This window comes from Papaver somniferum, chromosome 8 (genome assembly GCF_003573695.1).
Source record: "Papaver somniferum cultivar HN1 chromosome 8, ASM357369v1, whole genome shotgun sequence".
NCBI lineage: Eukaryota > Viridiplantae > Streptophyta > Magnoliopsida > Ranunculales > Papaveraceae > Papaver > Papaver somniferum.
Genome location: NC_039365.1, coordinates 157,679,447 through 157,701,352, shown reverse-complemented (window position 1 = coordinate 157,701,352; position 21,906 = coordinate 157,679,447). Strand labels below are relative to the sequence as shown.

Below are 21,906 nucleotides of genomic sequence, written 5' to 3'. Positions count from 1 at the left end.
TAGAAAGAAAAGTACAAACAAGAACAGCTCAAAACCAAATTATAGTATTAGTAATTCTTAAGATAAGGTTCATCAGGGTTCTTAACGAACAAAGGTTAGTAAAACAAACTTTTTATTTTAAGAAAGACATCATGGATTAACCTAACCGGTTTAGTTAATCGATAAGTTTGTTAAGTCACAATGATGTTTAGCACGCGAAGCGACTAAAACCTTTGATAATACGTCATCAGTGAATCAGTGATTAAGAAATTAAAACAGGTAATTACCTTTTTAACTGAGATCTTGTTTGTTTGCAGCTGACTCGACATCTGGATCTGAGTCAAATCCTGACTCGGATCGAGAGTAGTGTTTGTTTTCCATTTCGAGTCGGATCTGATTCGCCTCTGACTCAGACATAACCCCTGATTCGGATCCATTTGAGTCGGATAATAAAATACCCTATGACTCGTGGGACCAAATCACTGACTCACATATTTTTGAGTCAGATCTGACTCAAAACAAACATATCGAGTCAGATCGAGTTGAGTCGGGTGATTTCAGTCAAATCCAGACGACTCAGATGAGTCAAGGGTAAACAAACAAGATATATTGTCGGTATTTAAATAATACTCCATCGGTCCAATTCCAATACCTCTTTTCTAGAAACGGAAATAGTACACGGTTGAGTGACATTTTTTTGTTAATTGTTCCGCAAAAGACGAACATCGTAACTCTTTCTTTCCAACTTCAACTGGTACAGCACTTTTGATTTACAAGAATACTAACAATTTTACCAGTTACCAGTACCACAACTACAAAATCTGTAATCCTTCAAGGTGGAGAACATGACTAAAGAAAAAGGCGAAATAAAAGGATTACCTTGTACAAACTTTTGCCTGTAAGATTCATTGAAGACCTGGTGAAGGCAGGAGATTATCTAAAACAACATGACCATTCGTCTCAAGTGTAGTTAACGGTTGGAGAAGCCCGCTATTAGATAAGTCCTCCAGACCCTTGATGTCCTGTTGGATACGGTTAACTTGTAAAATGGCATGATTAAGAACAATTGGATCATCTGGAGGATTGTTTAAAAGATTTAGTAAAGCCTGCCGATAAGTTTGTGCAGCAATTGATGGTCTTGCAACCTGACGATTCCTAAATAGTATGCAGACCTTGATCACGTGCTTACAGAGATTTCCCAATCTTGACCATGGGCAATCACAAAAAGAGAATTCTGAACCGGGGTTCCAAATTGTATAAGCCACGCTTCTGTTAGATTGCGAAATGACCCGAACTATCCGCAGTTCTTCATCATCCAATAAGACATCAATATCGGGAATCTGTAATGCTCGATACCAAGAGTTTGCTGAGAAAGTGTGATCTTTCAAGTTTCTAAAGTAGCCGGTTTCTTCAGTGTATTGAGCGAACCAATACAAGGAGTGGAATTCAGTGGTTAATGTATGGACAAGCCAATCAACTCTCATCCAAGAACCAGAATGTTGTTCACTAAAAAGTTTGGATTTCAGATTTAAGTCATAAGACTCGATAGCGCCGTTAAATTCTTGATTTGCTATAGGGAGAAGCCTCATTGCATTCACCCACATATCTGCAAGACAAGATAGAACACTGTAATTTAAATATGAACAGCTGGGTGCTGGAACAGGAAATTAAAAAGCTATGAAACAAGAGAATGTGCACAACAAAGAAGACTCTGGATAGCATAGGATGAATACCTATCCTTGGTAACCATCGGTCCCTGAAGTATTCCATGAAGGAGAACTGATCAACAAATATCTGCATGAACTCTTCGATTGCATCTATCACACTTGGCCCATCCCTAACACTATATAAAATACGGCCAAGGTACTTGAACATTTCTTGCTGCAGGATCAAGCTACCACATTTCTTCAGCAAGCTTTTCATCCAAGAGCGTCGAACATGCCAGAGGCATAAAATGACCCGGCACTGGAAAGCATCTCTGAATGTCAGGAGCATGATATCAAGATTTTATACAATAATCCTAGAAAAATTTATAGATACAAAGTAAAGTAGTCATTTAAGAGGTACCTGAGGATAGAGATCTCAAAAGATGGATCATCAATTAAAAAGGCATTGGGTTTCCACCTAGGATCCTTCGTTCGGATTCTTTCAACAAGAGGTACCATCCAACGGGGAATATCTTGACCATTAAAACAAGAAGTAATGATCCACGCAACAGGAATTGCATTTTGGAAAGAGTCGAAAACTAGTAATGTACATAACGGATGCTGTGATCAGAAAACACAAAAGGAAATTGATTTGGCAACGGCAATCAATAAGAATGTAATAACAGAGAGTTTGAGACGGTCGGATAAGCCAGTTTCTACCCCAGAATAGGGTTCATTCTTCCACAAGCATTTTCCATAAAATTGTTTAAACTACACACTAGCTCATTTAGATGATCATAGACTCTATAACCTATGTAACTAGCACACTCCACTATTTCATTTTATAGTGACAACATAACCACACATGGATGCTCGTGGCTGACTCTAACAGACACAAAACAGGGTGCTTGCACAAAATTTTAGGTGTACTCTGTAGACAATTGTGTGTACTGCACATAATAATGTTTGGACACAATAAGTAATTCAAGTAAGCACTTTTGGTCTATATTTAACAATTCTAGATCCATAAGTACTGCATATTACAAATAATGACAAGATGTAATGCACATAACTACCTATACAAGTATGTATGTACATTTATAGCCGTTGACGTTAGGGGTACTGACCAACTCATTGTGTCAGACACCTCAGACCAGTGGGACACTCCAATCACCACACATGTATCCTTGTTAATTAGACCTTAGCTGGATTGCACGAATACTGGTGCGGGTGTCCGACACTGATACACTTCCGAGAGTCCGATACGGCATTTTTGAAAAAAGCTTTACCTTTTGACAACAAATAGGTATCTGACAGGGGTACGGACAACCCCTACAAGTATCTGCGCAACCCCGGACCTTAGCTTTAGCAATTTAGTTTACACATGGATGACCTATGGGTTCTAAACAAGCGAGCACCATTATTATAGTGATCCACGTACCTTGAACTTCTTCAAACCAAATGTTGAATGGAAGGCAATCGAACTATTATTCCCGTAATGGAGCATCTGTTGCAACTGCCACTCCGTCTGTAAACCCAAAACAAATGATTCTGTAACAGATGCATCACGGAAGAAGAAAACATGCTTTTGATGTCGGTGAACCCACATTGGTATGCTATCCACATCATTTTCATGTACTTCGCGTGTGGAATGTTTAATCACCCTTTACATGTTCCTAACATCATTCCGAGTGAGAAAGTCATCACGATTGCTGGGACCACCACCATGCCTCTCTACTACGTCAGTGTGGTGCTGAATAATATCATCCCAAGATATTCCAACGTAAAGCATAGACATCACCTTCTGACGTAGTTCATCTGAGATTCGAGGAGCATGCATAGCTCTAGTTCCGACAGCATCCCTGTCAAGTATTCCATGGCATGGGGACCCTGTTTTATCTACATGGCTTCGCTGACTGTATATAATGAGTGCAAGATGAGGACGTGTATATAAGCGCTTTACAGTGAAGTGACATAGGCACCCTCTCATCATATGCCGCCTTCCAGGCCTGCTGCCTTTCCCTGATTGGGGTTTAGAATTTAAGTTATCCCCCACGCCTGAATCACTATGTCGGTAGTCTTCAGGGCCATAAGAACACCAATATCTATAGAATCACGATAAAAAAATGAGCTAGTTTAAAGCAAGTGGAAGGGCAATTTTGCCACCCACTTGGTAAGCTGGACAGCAAACCACCAATTACTGAGCCGTGGGATGTCATGCTACTAAAAATGATGGGTTTGACCACTTAATAGTCCCACTTCCTAGTGATGGTTGGTTTTGCTCACTTAGCTTAGTGTGTGGGTGAGCAAAGTCACCCACCAAACAGTGACCTAAGATAGCAAGAGTAATAAGTTGTTGGTGAAGGCATACAGTGTGTATTCGAGGTAGCTATCAACCCTAGGCTTGCTTACGCTTCCTTCAGTTCTCTTTCTTCTTGACTCAACACGGAAACTGGCAGGGCATTCTACATTTGCAGACTCACCTTTAACAAAATCATCCACTCTAGAGAATGGGATTAGGGCAACATCATCACCACCTTGGCGTCCACCTTCGACTTTTACCCAGTTTATAAGAGCTGCAGAGAACTCTGCACATGGGGATCTTGCACTGGAAGGTTAAGAATGTCCTCCATCCTTGGCATCTGCAAGAAGAAACAACAACATCATCAAAACCTTCAAAAATATATAAGTACGATAAGTTGAAAATAATAACGATTCATGCAATTCAAGATCGAGACATTCAATTTGACGGTTATGTCTTTCATGAAAAAGATAACAACACTGTATGTAGGAGGTCTTGCATGAAGAGACAGATAGTCTCCCAAGTTTAAAATGAAAAAGCATTCATTCTAAATAAAATATAAAACAGGATGGAACACTCTCCATGACTAGGCAGTGCATAGATATTATTACAGCCATCATACACATCCATAGTATCTAGTGGAGGATTTCCATCTTGCTAAGATCAATCTAAAGCAGTAATGTGGAGGGTATAGACATCGCATACTGAAAATAAAAAGTAAGGAACAACCCTTTATACATAAACATGTCAAGAAAGTGCAATGATTTTCTACAGAGCATCAACTTAACGCAAAATGCATACACCAATGTAATGCTCCAACTTGCACGTTTAAAGACTTCGGAATAAGCCAAGACTACTAACCCAATGTACTTGTCATTTCAGAAAAATCGTAAGTGAAAGAATCATAACTAATTTTTCAATAAAATCTTAACCTTTTCCTAACTAAGTTAAAAATTTATCATATATTCATAGCAATTGGAACAATGTAGCCCTACGATGATAAAACCTAAATGGAAATTTGATGTTACAGGTTTGAAATGTGAAAAACACAAATGTAGACACCTGATGTACATGAAGCCCTTAAACTAGAACAGTGTTTGAGCAAGGTCACATATTTCAAAACTGTCTTTTCCAGATTTTATTTAAACTGACATCCAAACCCTAAATTGTTTATTCAGACTAAAGCAGATGAAAAGCTGATATAGCTTATCTAAGGCGGTAAGGGGGGCCTTTTTGCTGTATTCAAGTTTGATATATAACCCTCCGAAAATCTTTCAATAACGTCTCTAATTTGATGAAACCATCCTAAGATTTATTCATCCCACTAAAAATTAAACCTTCATTTATAACAACAATCGATAAAACATAAATGTTTCGTTCAAAAACCTTGAGAATTCAACAAGAGACTGCTGCTAACCGAAGAAAGAGAAATAAGATGGAATATTAGAAGAAAAAAGATTATACCTTGTGTTCATTTCCCTTCTTCATATTTCTTCTTGTTGTTTTTCCTTGGAACTAGATAACTTTACATTGAACCTGCAACAAAAAACAGTAAATGAAAAATTCTTGATATAATATCTAGATCCTAGTTAGCAATTCGGGATTCGGCAAACGTACGGAACGGCAAACGTACGAGTATCATACGGTTTTGTAAAATCTAGATTCGGTCCAAAATTCGGTCAACGGGACGTGATTCGTCAGTAATTCGGAACGGCATACGTACGTGTATAATTCGATTTATAAATGTGAGTTCGGCTCTGAAAATTCGGTATCTATATATAACAAATAATTTGTATTTATAAGGTCATAGACCAATTTTTATGCATATGTCTGAGTTATTTAAAGAAAAAATAAACTTAATATGATGATATTAATAATATATACAACATTAGTTATCTAAGAGGACGTCGTATGGTGGTTTAGATGCTTGGTTAGTGAGTTTGAGATCTCTCTCACCTTCACCTTCACCTTCAAATCTCTTCAGTCGTTTTTGTTTTGTAAAAATTACAACACGTCTAATATTCGGTCGTGTATGCTCGGAAGGCAGTAAAGCCCAAAAAGTGGAGTCTTTGAAAAGTAAAAGCTAAAGAATTTATGGCGAATTAAGCGGACGTATCATTCGGAATACGTAAAATTCGTGAACGGTTCGCGAATAATCCGGGAATGCCACATAATACGTGATTTGGGTTCGGAGTTGCAAACGTACGCGAATAAGACGATAAAATTCGTGATACGGAAAAATTCGCGAATGATTCGCGAATCATTCGCGAACTTACTAACTAGGATCTAGATTCTTGACCTAAACGAGCTCTACGAAGTAATTATTGAAACCCTTACATTACCTCTGACAGTCGAAGTGTCTTTTAATTGGCAGCCATGAGAGGCCGAGCAAAGTCTATTTTTTTGGTTTTTGTTGGTGTCAGTCTCTCATCACTCATCAGAGAGGATTTTTACAGCTAAACCTTGTAATATGTCTTATTTACCAAGGCTGCTAACGGGGTGCCGGGTTTAGTGAGATGTACCAGGCCAAGACAAAAACTGTTTTGTCCCATATAAAAATTTGTTTTGACTTATTATAATTTGGTACACCCATTTAATTTGGTACCCCTTGTTTACTCGTATCATCCAGATTACTTTAATCTCATTGACTTTTTTTTCTTCCTAGGTTGATCAGGTCAATGCTGAGAGTGAAATTCATTTTTACCTTCATTAACTTAAAATGGTGTAAAACACCAAGGTGATCATACTAGGCCGGCTCCTATACACCTGGCAAGTCAAATTTAATTTATAGTGTCATCATGGAACTAGCTAAATGGGGTATTAATAAATGCCAAAAATACTAAATACGAAGCTATTAAACCATTAATAGAATTAAAATTGTTAGTTAGTTTGCTTACCTAATAACTAGGAGGGCTAAATATTTCACAGAAAGCTCCACGGATCCTGCATTTGATTTATGCGGACAACCTGCGAATAACTTATAAAGCATCGCCGGAAAGCAATAATCATCTCCACATACTTCTTCAAGCCTACAGCTCCTCGGCAGGCCAGGAAGTCAACACAACAAAATCCACAATAATTCATCACTCAAGACTATTACAACATCAACTGGACGAGATAAAACAATCCTTTGACATGCCAACTACCACTATTCCACCAATATACTTGGGAGTACAATTCAAACACGGAAGAACCTCCAGTAACATTTTTCAACCACCCTTCAACGGTTAGCACGAAAGGCACAGGGATGGATGACAAAGTCTCTTAATCAAATGGGAAGGTTAGTACTCATCAAAACTTCCTTAATTCCTACTTCCAACCACCTAACGCAAACACAGTTGTACCCCACTCACATATACAAGCAGATAGACCAGATAGTTAGGAATTTTTTTCTGGGGGCATGACTGTTTAGTTCGGAAACTGCACCCATTAGGATGGCCCAAACTCAACAAACCAATATCAATAGGAGGTCTCGGCATCAGGAAAAATGGCCAACACAATAAAGTTTTATTGATGAAGAGAATCTGGAATATCCATAACCAACCCAATTCCATTTGTTCCAGATTGTACAATGAGAAATGTCAACAAAATATACCGATTTTTCAAGAAAATATTCCAATTCCTTCATCATCTAGCCCACAATGGAAACAAATGGCCTCCTTAATCCCTACAATACAACAGTTCACATTTCATCAAATCGGAAACGGTTTGAACACTCCTATCCAAGCAAATTGGATTCCCCAAGCACAGGACCTTGATCTCATTCACTACTACCCAATCCAATCAGTGGCTGATCTCATCGACCCTATCACACACACCTGGAATCATGATCAACTGAACCGGTTACCACCTGCTGCAATCCAACAAATTATCAATATCCACATTCCCCAAAACATGCCCCAAGATAAAATCTTTTGGCCACACTCAAAATATGGAAAGTACACAACTTCCACTGGTCACAACTGTCTAATACAACAAGACAACCATCATAACCTACCTTCCCTCCCACCCACCAAATTCTTATGGACATTACCTTGTCCGCCAAAAATTCAACTTTTCTTGTGGAAAGCTATAAATGAAGGTCTACCGACCTATACAATTTTACATTGTATCAATCTCACCAACTCCAATCAATGCCCTCGCTGCAACTCTGAACCAGAAACAACGGAACACATGCTTATTCACTGCCCAATAGTAACAACTACCTGGAACAACCTTTTAATTTCTCTTTCAATCCAAACCAACATCTTTTCCCAAATATCCATAAAAAACCAATCAACCATTTCACAGATTTTACAACAATCTAGCCATACCCAAATAATATCAACTTTCTGCTTTCTCTTCTAGACCTTATGGACATCCAGAAATGATTTCGTTTTCAACCACCACCATACAACTCCGGAAAACATTCTGGCACAGACTTGGAAGCAACAACATGAATTCAATTGGGCCTAAAAGGTATTACCACCAGTTTTACCGGGAGATCAACCGGCTACAACCACTATAATAAATTCCAGATCAACAACACAATACTAGTAGGATGGAGCAGACCGAAACCAGATTGGTTAAAGGTCAACACAGACGGAGCTGCGAGAGGACATTCAGGAATGGCAGGCGCATGATTTATTTGCAGGGATTCGAGTTCTTGGATCGTGATGGCTCTAGCACAACCTTTAGGAATAACTACGTCCCTAATAGTTGAAACCCAGGCAACTCTCTTGGCTTCAAGGACAGCAACGAAAAGACAATGGCCAAAGGTTATTTTTGAAACAAATTCAGAAAACTTGATGCGCTTTATAAAAACCGATACAGAACCCCCATGGTATACCACATGAATGATTTCCGAAATAAAACAGAAAATGCGACAAATTCCACAATGTATTATTCAACAATTATAGAGAAGTAAATCAAGCGGCAGATGGTTTAGCAAACTACGGAGCCGATGGAAGCCAAGCGGGAAACTTATCGATAGCAATATGGGACCAGGCGATCCCCTTTTTTTCAGCCAAATTATTTCAGCTGACTATGTGGGTACAAGATATCCACGTGTAATATCTCACTAATTATGTGCTTTGTTTTTTTCATGCTTCAAAAAAATAAAAATAAAAAAACCTAACAACTAGGAACTTGTATGATATTATGTATGGACATTATACAAGTTTACTGGCCGACTTATTGTAGTGTTTGTGTGATTATCAGTTAGTTTATATTAACAACGATTGGTTCGAAAGTTGAATATGTGAATTGCGGATCTTGATATAGGCGTTGTTGATGGTAGATTTTTGACAAAGGTCAAAATCGTAAAATCATGATATTGCATGTTTCTGACCCGGCTTCAGGAATGTATGTGACAATTCATATTTTATGATCTTGAACCATTTCACGATCTCTGACTGAGCGAACATTCCTCCCAGAGCTATGACGAATATGTTTCTCGAAAGGCTTCTCAGCTGAGTATTCGATGCTTCACACATTTCATCATCACCTCTACATAGAATTTTAATGATTGGGCGGTTCCTTAGACATAATGTTTGTTAGAGAGCGTAACGCCTTCAGGACATCACACTGCACGTTGTTCCCTGACTACGTAGAGAGACCGTGTATAGAATCTTGATGAATGAGCGGTTCCCTAGACATAATGTTTGTTAGAGAGATTAACGCCTTAAGGACGTCAGGCTGCATGTTGTTCCATGACTATACACCCCTCAGAACGAGTATGATGCTTCAATTATCTCATATCTCGACTTTGCAATAAATTAATTCTAGCGTGTCATTCATCAACTGAATTCCTAAAAAATAATATATTGTATCTCATTACTCTGTTCCATGATTGATCCTCAGCTGGATTTCATGGATTAGTAATAGATAACCATTATATCTCATTACTTCGTTCCACGGTTGATCCTCGGCTGGATTCCATGGATTAGTAATAGATAATCATTTTATTACTCCGTTTCATGAATTATTCTCAGTTGAATTTCATGAATTAGTGATAAAAATCCACTGACCGGGCGTCTGGGTCACCACCGAGTAAGCCCCGAGAAAATGGTGCAAGTGTACTTAACAATAATGCACAAACGAGCACCCGAATGCACGAACGAGCGTTCAAAAATATAAAAAAATGCGCCTAGGTGCGGCCGGTCCCTCACGCCTCTTCCTTTTTTTTCTTCTTATTTTCTTATTTTTCCTAATCTCATGAAAACTCCCTCATTTGAGCAAACTCCCTCGTTTGAACAAAACTCTTATTTTCTCCATATTTTCCTTCAAACGATGAAAAAATAGGGAAAGGTGTCACGTGACAGGGCCACCTAGCCGGCCAGCCATGCCCTATCCGTGTCCGGTCCCGCACCTTACAATCTCTTATTTTCTCATATTTTTATTCCTTCATCTCATGAAACTCCTTCGTTTGAGCAAAAAACCTAGTTTTTCAATATTTTCTCAAATATTGCCCAAACCCTGGAAAAGCCAAAAAGTCAAATGGTCACCTGACCGACTAGGCTACTCAAGTCAAATATTAAAATATTATTATTTTAATATTCTCAAAAATATTGGTCGCACGAGCAAAGTTCTATTTTCTCATTCGAGCGAAATCGAAAGTTTCAGTCAAGATCAAACTCTTATGAAAATCCAAAATATTGCTCAAACGCACACCAGAAAAATACCAAAACTCTCAGGACTGAGACACGGAAATCATGGTGACACGGGCATGCTACCTTGACCGACCAAGGCTGGACCTAAGGCTTGCAAGGATCTGGTCCCACACATCTCCATAATTTTGACCTAATTTGCTCTAAATTGCTCATATTGGGTCCAAACTCTTTCCTACTAACTTGGAATTTGCTCAAACGATCGTAAGTCGGTCCCATGACCACCAAGGTCCGGTTCCATGCCCTCTTGGTCGGTCCCTCATCTCTTCATAATTAGATTTTATTACCTAACGCTCAGATGAGCACTAGTTCAATAAATGATTAAACCAGCATTTAATCATCCTTTCACCAACTGGTCAACAAAGGACTTTGGTGCAAGCTCACTCGAGCACCTGGGAGCTACGTGGTCGGTCATCATCCCATGTATTTGTTCCCTCTTTCACTCGGTGACTTATTTTCAGTAAATCATCAATTGATTAGCATTCGATCAAAATTAGGGTTTCGAACTGAAAGCTCTGCAAATCATAATTCCGAGCAAGTTCAAATACTAATAATTTTATGTTGATCCAGTAATCAACATCATAATTAATTATATAATATTCGGTCCAGCTACCAATATTTTAATCAGTATTTTATTTTGGTCATGTTACTAATAACTCATCAAGTGAGCAATATTTGCTCAGACGAGGAATATTGATTCAACTATCAATATTCAGTAATTCATCAAATGAGTAATATTTGCTCACACGAGGAATATTAATTCAACTATCAATATTCAGTAATTTCTCCAATGGGTAATATTTTCTCAGACGAGCAATATTTGCTCAGTCCATCAATATTGATCCAACTATCAATATTCAACAATTCCGAGCAATATTCACTCAAACCATCAATATTCATCATGTTGATCCAATTATCAACATCTATTCGAGAACTACTGTCCTGACAAACATGTTCAATCCATGAATCATAGAGCATTCAACAACCCTGCTCGACTGAATAATACTTAGATTCATCGTCTAATCAGTCAACAATTGACTAATCAAATACATGTATGCCTTGCAGACTCCATATTCGTGAGACATCAATCACGTCACATGGGGGATATTAGTTAGGGTTTTGGTCTGGCGGACTACGACACGTGTGTCCATCCACGGTGAGAAATGTGAGTAAGTTGTGCAAGCAGTTGCGGGAGTTAGTAAAGTAGTGGGTGGAAAATCAACCAACCCTCTCACGTATGAGGAATTGGTGCAACCACGATTTCCCACTTTCCCACTCTTTCACTCGAACAACTGTCACACTTACTGGAGATCAATGTGTTTATATTCTAGCAATATAAATAAGTCTCTGAATCCATGATTGAAGAATAAGACAACGTTCGTAAAACATAAGAACTCTGATTGAGCAATCACTCTCAAGAATTCAATCAATCAACCAGAACTTATCTGAACCCAGCAGTTCATTTGCAGAAACCTACAACACATTCACAGATCACCATTGATCTCACACACTTCTCAGCTTCCCTCCTAGAGATCAACCCTCTTCCCTCTTTGTGACCGAATTGACTATGGAACGACCATTTCTTGGTTTAGGACGGTGTCCTACAGATTGATCTCTCGAACTCAAAGCACTCCCGTGCAGTTCATCTGTTAGAGGTTAGGCAGTTTGCTCGCTCGAGGAGCCTCCGTCCGCACGGTCGTCTCTCCACTTCCTGAGAAACCAGCAAATCGTTTTCCCCCATCAACAGGCGTATATTGTCATCAAAAGATGTGAGAACTCTTATACTTTCTTGTATCCATTAAGTATTTTTCTGTTTTTTTATCAATATGTATGATGTATGCTTTGAACACGTGTATAATATGCGTTGTGGGTTTCCCTGCGATGTGTTTTTATGATTTCTCCACAAATCCTTGTTAAGTTGAGTAGGGAGACTTTCATCGTTTGAATATTACCAGGGAAGCTATTTTTCCCGTCTCAATATTATTAATAGCGGGGTTGCTTTCCCCAACTTGATATTATTATATGCATTGTTATTTAGTGGGGTGGATGCATTCCCCATCTTGATATTATTTATATCTACTCTATTAATGTAGTAGGGTGGATATTTTTCCCGCTTGAATATACTCCTGTAATGACTTGAACCTCCACCGATCGATATTGTATCCACATAATATATTATTTATGTTATCCGACAGTATGGGATTTTTAACGGGCATCGCTGCGGTCATCCAGCAGCAGCTAACCGGCGGGAGGGCACCCATCTCTCAATTTCTATGCCCGAACATCTTAACTGCATCGTTTTCTACAAACTCTGGAGTCAATTATGCTAAAAAAAGCCTTGGTGTTAGGAAAAGACTAACCATTACCTATACTTCATTCGACGAACCCTATCTGCCGAGTCGGGGTATTACAATACCACCACCAAAATTGGAGCCGTCCTCGGTTCCGGAGTATATTCAAGACTAGATCTTTGATGTTCCCTGCCCCTCATGAGACAAGCACCTGGATCAATCCCGCTCAACGCACCTTCTCACCCTCGGAATGTGACCCGTCATCAGCTCTAATACCATTTGTAATGACCCGAACCTCCACCGATATTGTTCCCACTTAGCCTCTACAGTTATCTGGAAGTGTGGGATTTTTAGCGGGCATCACTGCGGTCATCCAGCAGCAGCTTCCTAGGAGGTCACCCATCCCTGTATTACTCCCGCTCGAGCACACCTAATTGCAGATTTTTCCACCAACTCTGGAGCCAATTGTACCGGAAAGTCCTCGATGTTAGGAAAGGATGGTGAACCTTATCTACCGAATCGGGGTATTACAACTCCTTTTGTCCAAGTTATATAGTCTAAGTTCATATTCCAAAGTTACTTTTGACATATATGCGTATTAATGTTGCATGGGTATCATCAAAAGTAGTTTAATGAGTCTAGTTATTGGTAATGAGTGAAGGATAAATTATGAAAAATGACAGAAATTTATGAAACCTAAAATCTATGATATTTGAATCTTCCGCATGTATAACTTGGATAGATGAAACACTTAGTAGGGATGCTACTAACCCCTTCTCGATATTATGTATACTATTTGAATTTTTGGAATTACTCATGTGCATATTATGTTTGATTATCTAACTATCTGATCTTAATGGTGATATTCAGAATCATGATTTGTATGGGAACTTCACGTGAACTATGCTATTATTATTGATTGGGGTTGTTCTAGCGTCGTCTTCTATAATGAGTAAGGCGAGGCAACACTTTTCTTCTTAATTCTTAAATTGTTGAGTGCTTTAATTCATTATTGTCTCCTTAAGTTGTAATTTTAGAAATGTGAAGCATGTTGGTGATTACCTGAAAGTTATATATTTCCACTGAGCACCCGTTTGAGATGATGTTCTTGTTCGCCTCACTTCAGTTTCATTACCAAAAGAGATGGTGCACGATGTTCGATCGTTTTCGTATCTTAAAGCTTCAGCGAATTATACACTCTGGGTACCTATTTTCGTTTGTATATTTTGATTGTATATATTGTAAAAATCAATATAGTGTTTTATACAACTTGAGATATTTCCAGTTATAATTCAAAGAACACGAGTTTGTTTTTGGGTTACTTTATGTAATTAGGAATTTTAAATAGATAATATAGTTTCTGATGTCTCTTAACATAGACTGTAAGAAGGTGGTTTAGTTGGTCGTCACAATATCTTAAGGATTTTCGAAATTTGTAGATATTGTTTTCCAAATAACCCTTGGTAACAACATCGTAAAATACTGGAGTTTATATTCTTACAAAGTCATCCCTTGAACACACATCTCGATTGATTATGTGGGAAGCCAACTTGTTAAGAGATATGAGTAATCTAATTAGGTGAAACATCTTGTCTTCTTTTTGTTTAAAGTCTTCTTTTGGATCAAGAAGCTTTTATTAGTGCCATTGGTGGGAAACTAAATCGTGTTGTTGATTTTTGTTGGGTTGATTATATATTTTTTTTAAGAATTAAAGGTACATTTATCTTTGATAGATCAAGTTTTTTTACTTGATGGTCCTTATCTTCTTATATAAGGCTATTCAAGTTTGTTTGAAGATTGACTAGAACATATATAAGTGATTGTCGATCTGTTGATGGAACCGTTGATCACTCGACGTTAACATTCTTCATTTTATGTTTGTTGATTAATAGTGGAATCAAGTTGTTTGCAATAGTTACTTTGAAGATTTAAGATTGAAGACTTAAAGAATTTTATTTTTGGTTTTGATCTTTGTGTTACTTCTTGCATACTTGATTCTCTGGGATCTACAATATGTTTATCTTAATAGGCACAAAACTTGTAGAAATAACGAACAAGTTGTCTAGTTGTATTAAGTTACTTATATTGAGCCTGTTCACTCAGTTGTATAGTTGCACTAATCATTGTTTTGGTTTGATCCTTGACTATATGAGTTTATTAATACAAAGAGAAGATCCTTTACTCTTATTTATCACCAATCTAAAGATTTATTTGGGTGATCGATAAATGACATGGTAGTGAAATGGATCTAGTCCTTTGTTATTTCAGGTTACAATCAAATGAGTTGAAAGCGGAAGTCTTCACAGCAGGTAAATCGACTAAAGATAGTAGACTATATTTGGGACTCACGTGCATATACCAGATTGGTTATAGGCGCAAGGATAATGAAGGAACCGAATAATGAAGGGCTGTTCACATGATCTCAACTATATGAATTTATTGTAGTCAATTTGGATAACGATTTAATTGTGAGATTATTTATAACTGGAGTAAGTCCTGGAATTTTTCGGCTAGGAAACTTTGCTTGTTAATAAAATCTTGTGTGTGTGTTTTTCCTTATATTTCCATATTATAATTATTTTCATAGTAATGATCCCATACTTAGTAAACACACTTGTACGTTAATCAACATGGTAACAGTCTTATAGTTAGTTCATTTCGAACTCTAACTGTTACCAAGTACATCTTATTAAAATAATCTTTTGTACATTATTTGTTAGGTAAGTTTATACAAGGTGTATATGCATGGGTTTATACTGAAAAGATTGTGGTGCATCCGGCACCCTCGTCATTTCATTTGTCATCTAAAATTGACACAAACGCGTGTTCGAGTCAACCAGACAGTATTCTAATACTCATGACCTTATTGTATGTTGTGTTTAACCATTTTTTTCTCAATCTTAATCTATGGTTATCCATAAGTTTTTTTTAAATAGGTATTATGTAAGGTTGTCCCTTCTCACCTAGCTTATTTATTCGTTGTTCGAGTGTAAATAATCTTATGAATCAATGAAGAAATATGGGCTTTATGTTGGCTACAGAGAAAAGATGAGCACCATATATGTCTTACCTTATATTTTCGTATGATGTCATGCTTTTGGGTGTCATGTCTAATAGTAATGTTTATGTTGTAACTACAATCCTCTAAACTTATTCAAGTCGGTCTGAACAATAAATCGGTTATTCCTTTTAGAAAGGGACTCTTATAAAGGCAACAAGAAGTTAGCTCCTGGTGTTAATTAAGAAGATGATAATTAAAGATTAGTATCTAAGCGTGCAGATTTTGAAATCTGGAAACAACTATAACTCACATGAATTTCTCGTTGATAAAAAACTTCTAGTCACATGAACGGAGAACAACTTTGATAAGATCATCCTTGGCTCTCACTCCTCTTTTATACTTAGCTGCCTACATTCAACTGAAGCGCATTCTTGACAATATCAGTCAAACCATTAAGAACTTCTGGCAGATACATTCTAGGTACCATAGGAAACTTCATTATATCAAGTGAAAATGGTTTATTGCTAATAAAGATAAAGGGTTTTAGATCTTTGGAAAGTTTGAACAAATCCCAGATTGTGAAGCTCACTGGAGGCTCCTTTTAAGGTATTGGTCGGCTTCATGATCGCAGTCGTATGCGTCAAAAATAATTTCACTTTCTTACTTAACTAAAATAAATGAAGTATGTGATAAGAAAGAGTTTGTTTCCACAGAGAGGCAATTGTTATTATGCAATTTTCAGATTCGTAAGTAACCAAGGGGGGATTTTGTTTATCAATGCAATAAAAATAAATTGAAAGCAATAAAATATGAAAATAATCAATAAGAGGAAGATATTGGTCACGGGATAATATCATTCACAAACATGTATTTTCATCAATGACTAGAATTGGTATTTTAATCTCTCATTTACTAAAAGTCCTAGGATACCTTGATCGCAAGTATATCCCGCTAATTCCATGATTTCATCACAACCACATTAAAAGATGCATATGTGAATTCTTCCTAAAAAGCAACCTAAAGTGTAAAAGCACAATTAAGTTTAACTCCCTAAAAGCACTAAGTTCTATGGAATAAGACTAATCAAGGCAATCAAACGTGTAAAAGCACTAATTCGATTTAACCAAGGTTAAGATTCATATGTGACTAGTAGGATATATCACTAAAAGAACAATTAAGCTTGGGCCACCGTCTTGTTTACTAGTGCTCCACCACCCGCAGCGTCAAGAAGATACCGATCATTTGATTGGAGACCTTCGTAGAAGTATTGTAGTATCATCACGTCACTAAATTGGTGGTGAGGGCAGCTTGCCACCAATCTCTTGTATCGTTCCCAACATTCATACAATGACTTCCCATCTCTTTGTTGTATACCACAGATCTCCTTACGAATTTGGGTAGCTTTTGAAGCAGGAAAATCTCTCTCTAAAAAGAGCTTCTTCAACCCGTTCCATGTTGTAACACTCCCGGAAGGCAGGTAATACAACCACTCCTTAGCATTTTCCTCCAAAGAGAATGAAAAATCTTTTAACACCGCTTCATCCGCATTAGTCTCCGGTGGAAGCATAGCCATGATAACGTTGTGCAAATCCATGAGATGCTTGTTTGGATCCTCATTTACCATGTCATGAAACTTCGGAAACTCTCTAATCAACCCCGACTTGATCTCGAAGGTTGAGTTTGTGTGAATACACCACCGTTGTGCATCAAGCCTATGAGAAGCCAAGTCCTTGAGTGTACGATTTGAATCACCCATTGTTTCTTCTTCTTCAACTAGTGGTTCTTCTACGAATGGAACCTCTTGTTCTCCTTCTTCTTGACGAAGAGCTTCGTGTTCTACTTCCAAGTCTCGTTCTTCCGTTATGTCTTGCCTTGGTTGGAGTATTGTGCCTCTTCGAGTAGCTATCCCGCACCTTGCGTATTTCCAATCTTTCGAAGCCAGGGATTAGGTACCTGAAAAAAATTCTCGCAAACAAGTGAGAAACAAGACAAGAAACGAAAAGAAAATATGCAAGCAGAAATTGTAAAAAGAAACTAAAAACTAAATAACAAGCCGTATGCCTCCCCGGCAACGGCGCCAAAATTTGATCGCAGTCGTATGCGTCAAAAATAATTTCACTTTCTTACTTAACTAAAATAAATGAAGTATGTGATAAGAAAGAGTTCGTTTCCACAGAGAGGCAATTGTTGTTATGCAATTTTCAGATTCTTAAGTAACCAAGGGGGGATTTTGTTTATCAATGCAATAAAAATAAATTGAAAGCAATAAAATATGAAAATAATCAATAAGAGGAAGATATTGGTCACGGGATAGTATCATTCACAAACATGTATTTTCATCAATGACTAGAATTGGTGTTTTAATCTCTCATTTACTAAAAGTCCTAGGATGCAAGTATATCCCGCTAATTCCCTGATTTCATCACAACCACATTAAAAGATGCGTATCTGAATTCTTCCTAGAAAGCAACCTAAAGTGTAAAAACAAAATTAAGTTTAACTCCCTAAAAGCACTAAGTTCTATGGAATAAGACTAATCAAGGCAATCAATCGTGTAAAAGCACTAATTCGATTTAACCAAGGTTAAGATTCATATGTGACTAGTAGGATATATCACTACAAGCACTACTCACATTTATGCTACTTGCAATCAAGAATTTATCACTTTTTCGTATAATAAAACCTAATCTAGCAATAGATATGAAGACCAATCTAATTGATTCCAGACTCAATCAAACTAGCACTCAAATCATGTAACAATATTAACAATGAATCATAAACAATAAAGTCGAGACAAAACTAATCTATTGATTTAAATATCATGCTTGAGAAATCAACTTTTATCCCATAACCAATAATTGTGTTTAGTTACTCATAATAATGGAGTTCATCATAATCATTTTCATAAAATAATGAAATGAAAAATAAACAAAAAGCAAACCCTAGTAGAATCGCCGCTCTCCTCCAAAACTTTCAGTAGAAAATACGTGATCCCCAAAGTTATAAAAAACTTTTTCTTTTTGTATCCCTCTTGTTTCCCCAAAACTCGGTCATAACCTCCAAAATCGGGCCATATCACACGCAAGTCTTGGCTAGCTCGCCAAAGACTGAGACTATCTGGCACATACTAATGACCACAATTCAGGCCTTAATCAAAGCCCATTAAGCCCATAACTTGTTATGCTTGTCAGTCTTCTAGAATTGACAAGCAACTCCAGCCCATCCAACAACATCAGAACCACAACTAGCTGAAACCAAGTCTTGGCAAAGATGCCACATGCCAACCCATCTCAAACAGCTTCATTCTAATCAAGCTCCACCGCTCAGCTGCAATTCAGTTTCATCCCTGTAGTAACAACAGCAACATCACACACAGCTGCATTATCAATAGCAACATTAACTTCTCTTGTTGTAACTTTTAACCCCAGTTGCATACTGCCTAGCCATTCATCTGGTCTGCATTTGCCACTTAGGTTCTCACTGCATACCATCACAAGATTATTACAAGTAACATCTCATACAGGTATACATGTCTCCGCATTAGCATCACCACCAAGGTCATTTACTCCACTGCAACCATCTACCAGCAAGAACTCCATCAGCAGCATATCTTCATTTCTTGTAATGCCAAAACCATCTGCAACTTCATATCTTCCTCAGCACCCTCAAATGGCGGAAAATTTACGCAACCAGAAACACGACTATACGACTCAGACCAAGCCATTACAAATGCACCACAACACTAACATCATCCATTACAGTTCAGCTTAAGCATCTCATATCATTGCACTCAACAATCAGTATATGCAGCTTCATCAATCACTCAGGACTAGCACCTCTATCATACATAGTTACATCATTTCCCTGACTTCATAACCACCAACACTCAGACTTCACCTGCAACCCCCAGCTCTGCATAACATCTTGCAGCAACAGTTCGTCTCCAATCTGAACTCAATCATTCTACCTGTGCCTTAACACCACATCAACAACATCAATATCCATTTGTCTTCCCTGCTATCTTGGTTGCTCCATTGCACCAACTGCAATCAACACGAGCCATCAATAACAACACCAGTATCAACTTAGCAGGACCATGTCTCTGCAATGTTGATTTACATCACCAACTTCTTCTTGTTCTTGCTGAGATACACCTTCTACAGTTCAGCTCAAACCCACTTCCGTCGACTTCAAATACACCTCTCTTGTCTTCAGAACTTGAATCTGGGTAAAATCCATTCATTATCACAGCCACCTCAACCTTCCTTCTTCATTTAAATCAACCATCAAACCTCTCTTGTCTTCAGAACTTGAAATAGACGCATGCACCTGCTGATGGATATGGGCCATCGTAGCATAATTTTGTCTGTCATTTATATGGAACTGACAGTTCATTCTTCACCTCCTCTTTACACAGCCTTAGCCGGTTCCAAATATAATTCGCATGTGAATTGACCTTTTTGCCTTTTACGCTCCAAATGGACAATTTCTCCTTTTTTTGCTCCAAGTGACTCCAAAGTACCTAAACACTCCAAAGTAAACATAAGATATGCAATTCACAAGGATAATAGCAAAGAAAACACAAATACTAGATATGAAATTAGGTGTTTTACAACACCTATCAAATTCCCCCACACTTAGACTTTGCTAGTCCTCGAGCAAATCAAACAAAACTTATTCTAAAGGATACATACAACTCAATCTCGTGAGGATTTACTAGAGATATACCCATAAAACCTACTTTTCCAACTTACAAGTTTTCTGAAATGATAGCATCCAATGCGCTAAGAAGACATAGAGATCCTGGACACTAGTCATAAGATGTTAGACACATATATGAACAAAATTTCATCCTTAAAATTTGAGAGAGAAATAACCATCCCTTCTCGAAAGAAATTCGGGTTCGGAGTGATCAAAAGTCTCGACTCTGCCTCACAAGAAAGGGTTTTATGAAGTTGCTCTCAATAATATTTAGCTTTTTATGGGTCACACATGTGTCCAGGTAGGAGTAAAGAGAGAATCTTGCGACACCTTGAATGGTAGGAAGGCAAAAACCCTCCGAAGTTTTTTGAAAACCCACATCTTTTATCATTTTTGAAAACCCTTTTTTCTGACGATCTCTAAGAAAGAAAATCAACCACTTAACGAAGGTGGGAATATGCTTACTTACCTCGTTATCCGTTCGACGTGCAGTTAGCACCACTCTCACAGCATCCATAGAAACGTCTTCGGCCTTCAATCCTTGATGATAAAATCTTGAACTTCGTAGAATCTTGACAATGTAACTCTTTTCCTCTAACTCCTTGTTGCTTGAAACTTCATTATAAATATTTCTTCTTCCATTGGCTTTATTGAATGAATACAAAACCAAAAACGAACTAAACAAACCAAAATATGTGCAATGATTTTTTTTTTTTTAAATAATAAGACTAGAAAAATAACAAATACAAAATGAACACAAAACAATACAAAATAATAAAACTAATGATGAACCTAACAAATTTTCTCGTCTTTTTTTTTTTCATTTTTTTTCTTTGCAAGGGACCTAGCATAATGATGACCATGTCCCAAGTTTTTTTTTTTTGAGACAAGAGAAAATAAAATACAAACTGACAAATAAGAATAAAATAAAAATGCAAGTACAAAGGCCATGGTGTAAGTACTTTACCGCTCAATTATTCACAACTTGTATGTCTCGATATCATAAACTTCTTGAATTCTCATCTTGATAATCTTCACTCTTGTACAATAGTCTTCAACTTGTAAAAAATTCTGCTCCTTGTCTTGTTGCTATACTTGAATCTGAAATCTGCTCATTTCTGTACCGTTTCTTGTAAACCTTGAACGTCTTCAACTTTCCTTCGAATTTGTGATGCTCCTCTTGTTGATGATGATGGTGTTTATATGGACCTGTTGGTGTAGAGAGAGATAAAGTGGATGGTGCTAACTGAGAACAAGATTACAAGTGGTATGTAAGTTAGCAATTCGATGTCACCATCATGATTGATAAAATAACACTCAAGAGATCAAAATAGTGCTT

At 37.5% G+C, this 21,906-nt stretch overlaps 1 protein-coding gene across 5 annotated transcripts; it reads right to left on the bottom strand.

Moving 5' to 3' along the window:
• Positions 1–616: 616 nt before the first annotated feature.
• Positions 617–6,346, bottom strand: LOC113303671. 5 transcript variants are annotated; one of them, XM_026552730.1, is made up of 7 exons: positions 6,270–6,346; positions 5,392–5,463; positions 3,233–4,267; positions 3,067–3,153; positions 2,047–2,246; positions 1,713–1,957; positions 617–1,585 (listed from the first exon to the last, which is right to left on the bottom strand). In XM_026552730.1, exons 4-7 carry the CDS (start codon positions 3,130–3,132, stop codon positions 885–887), a joined length of 1,212 nt encoding a protein of 403 aa, XP_026408515.1. In that variant the 5' UTR covers positions 3,133–3,153; positions 3,233–4,267; positions 5,392–5,463; positions 6,270–6,346; the 3' UTR covers positions 617–884. The 5 variants fall into 5 exon arrangements, with proteins under 5 accessions (XP_026408515.1, XP_026408512.1, XP_026408513.1 ...); XM_026552727.1 differs by having other exon boundaries at positions 3,067–3,730; positions 3,997–4,267; XM_026552728.1 differs by having other exon boundaries at positions 3,067–3,730; positions 4,109–4,267.
• Positions 6,347–21,906: the final 15,560 nt, after the last annotated feature.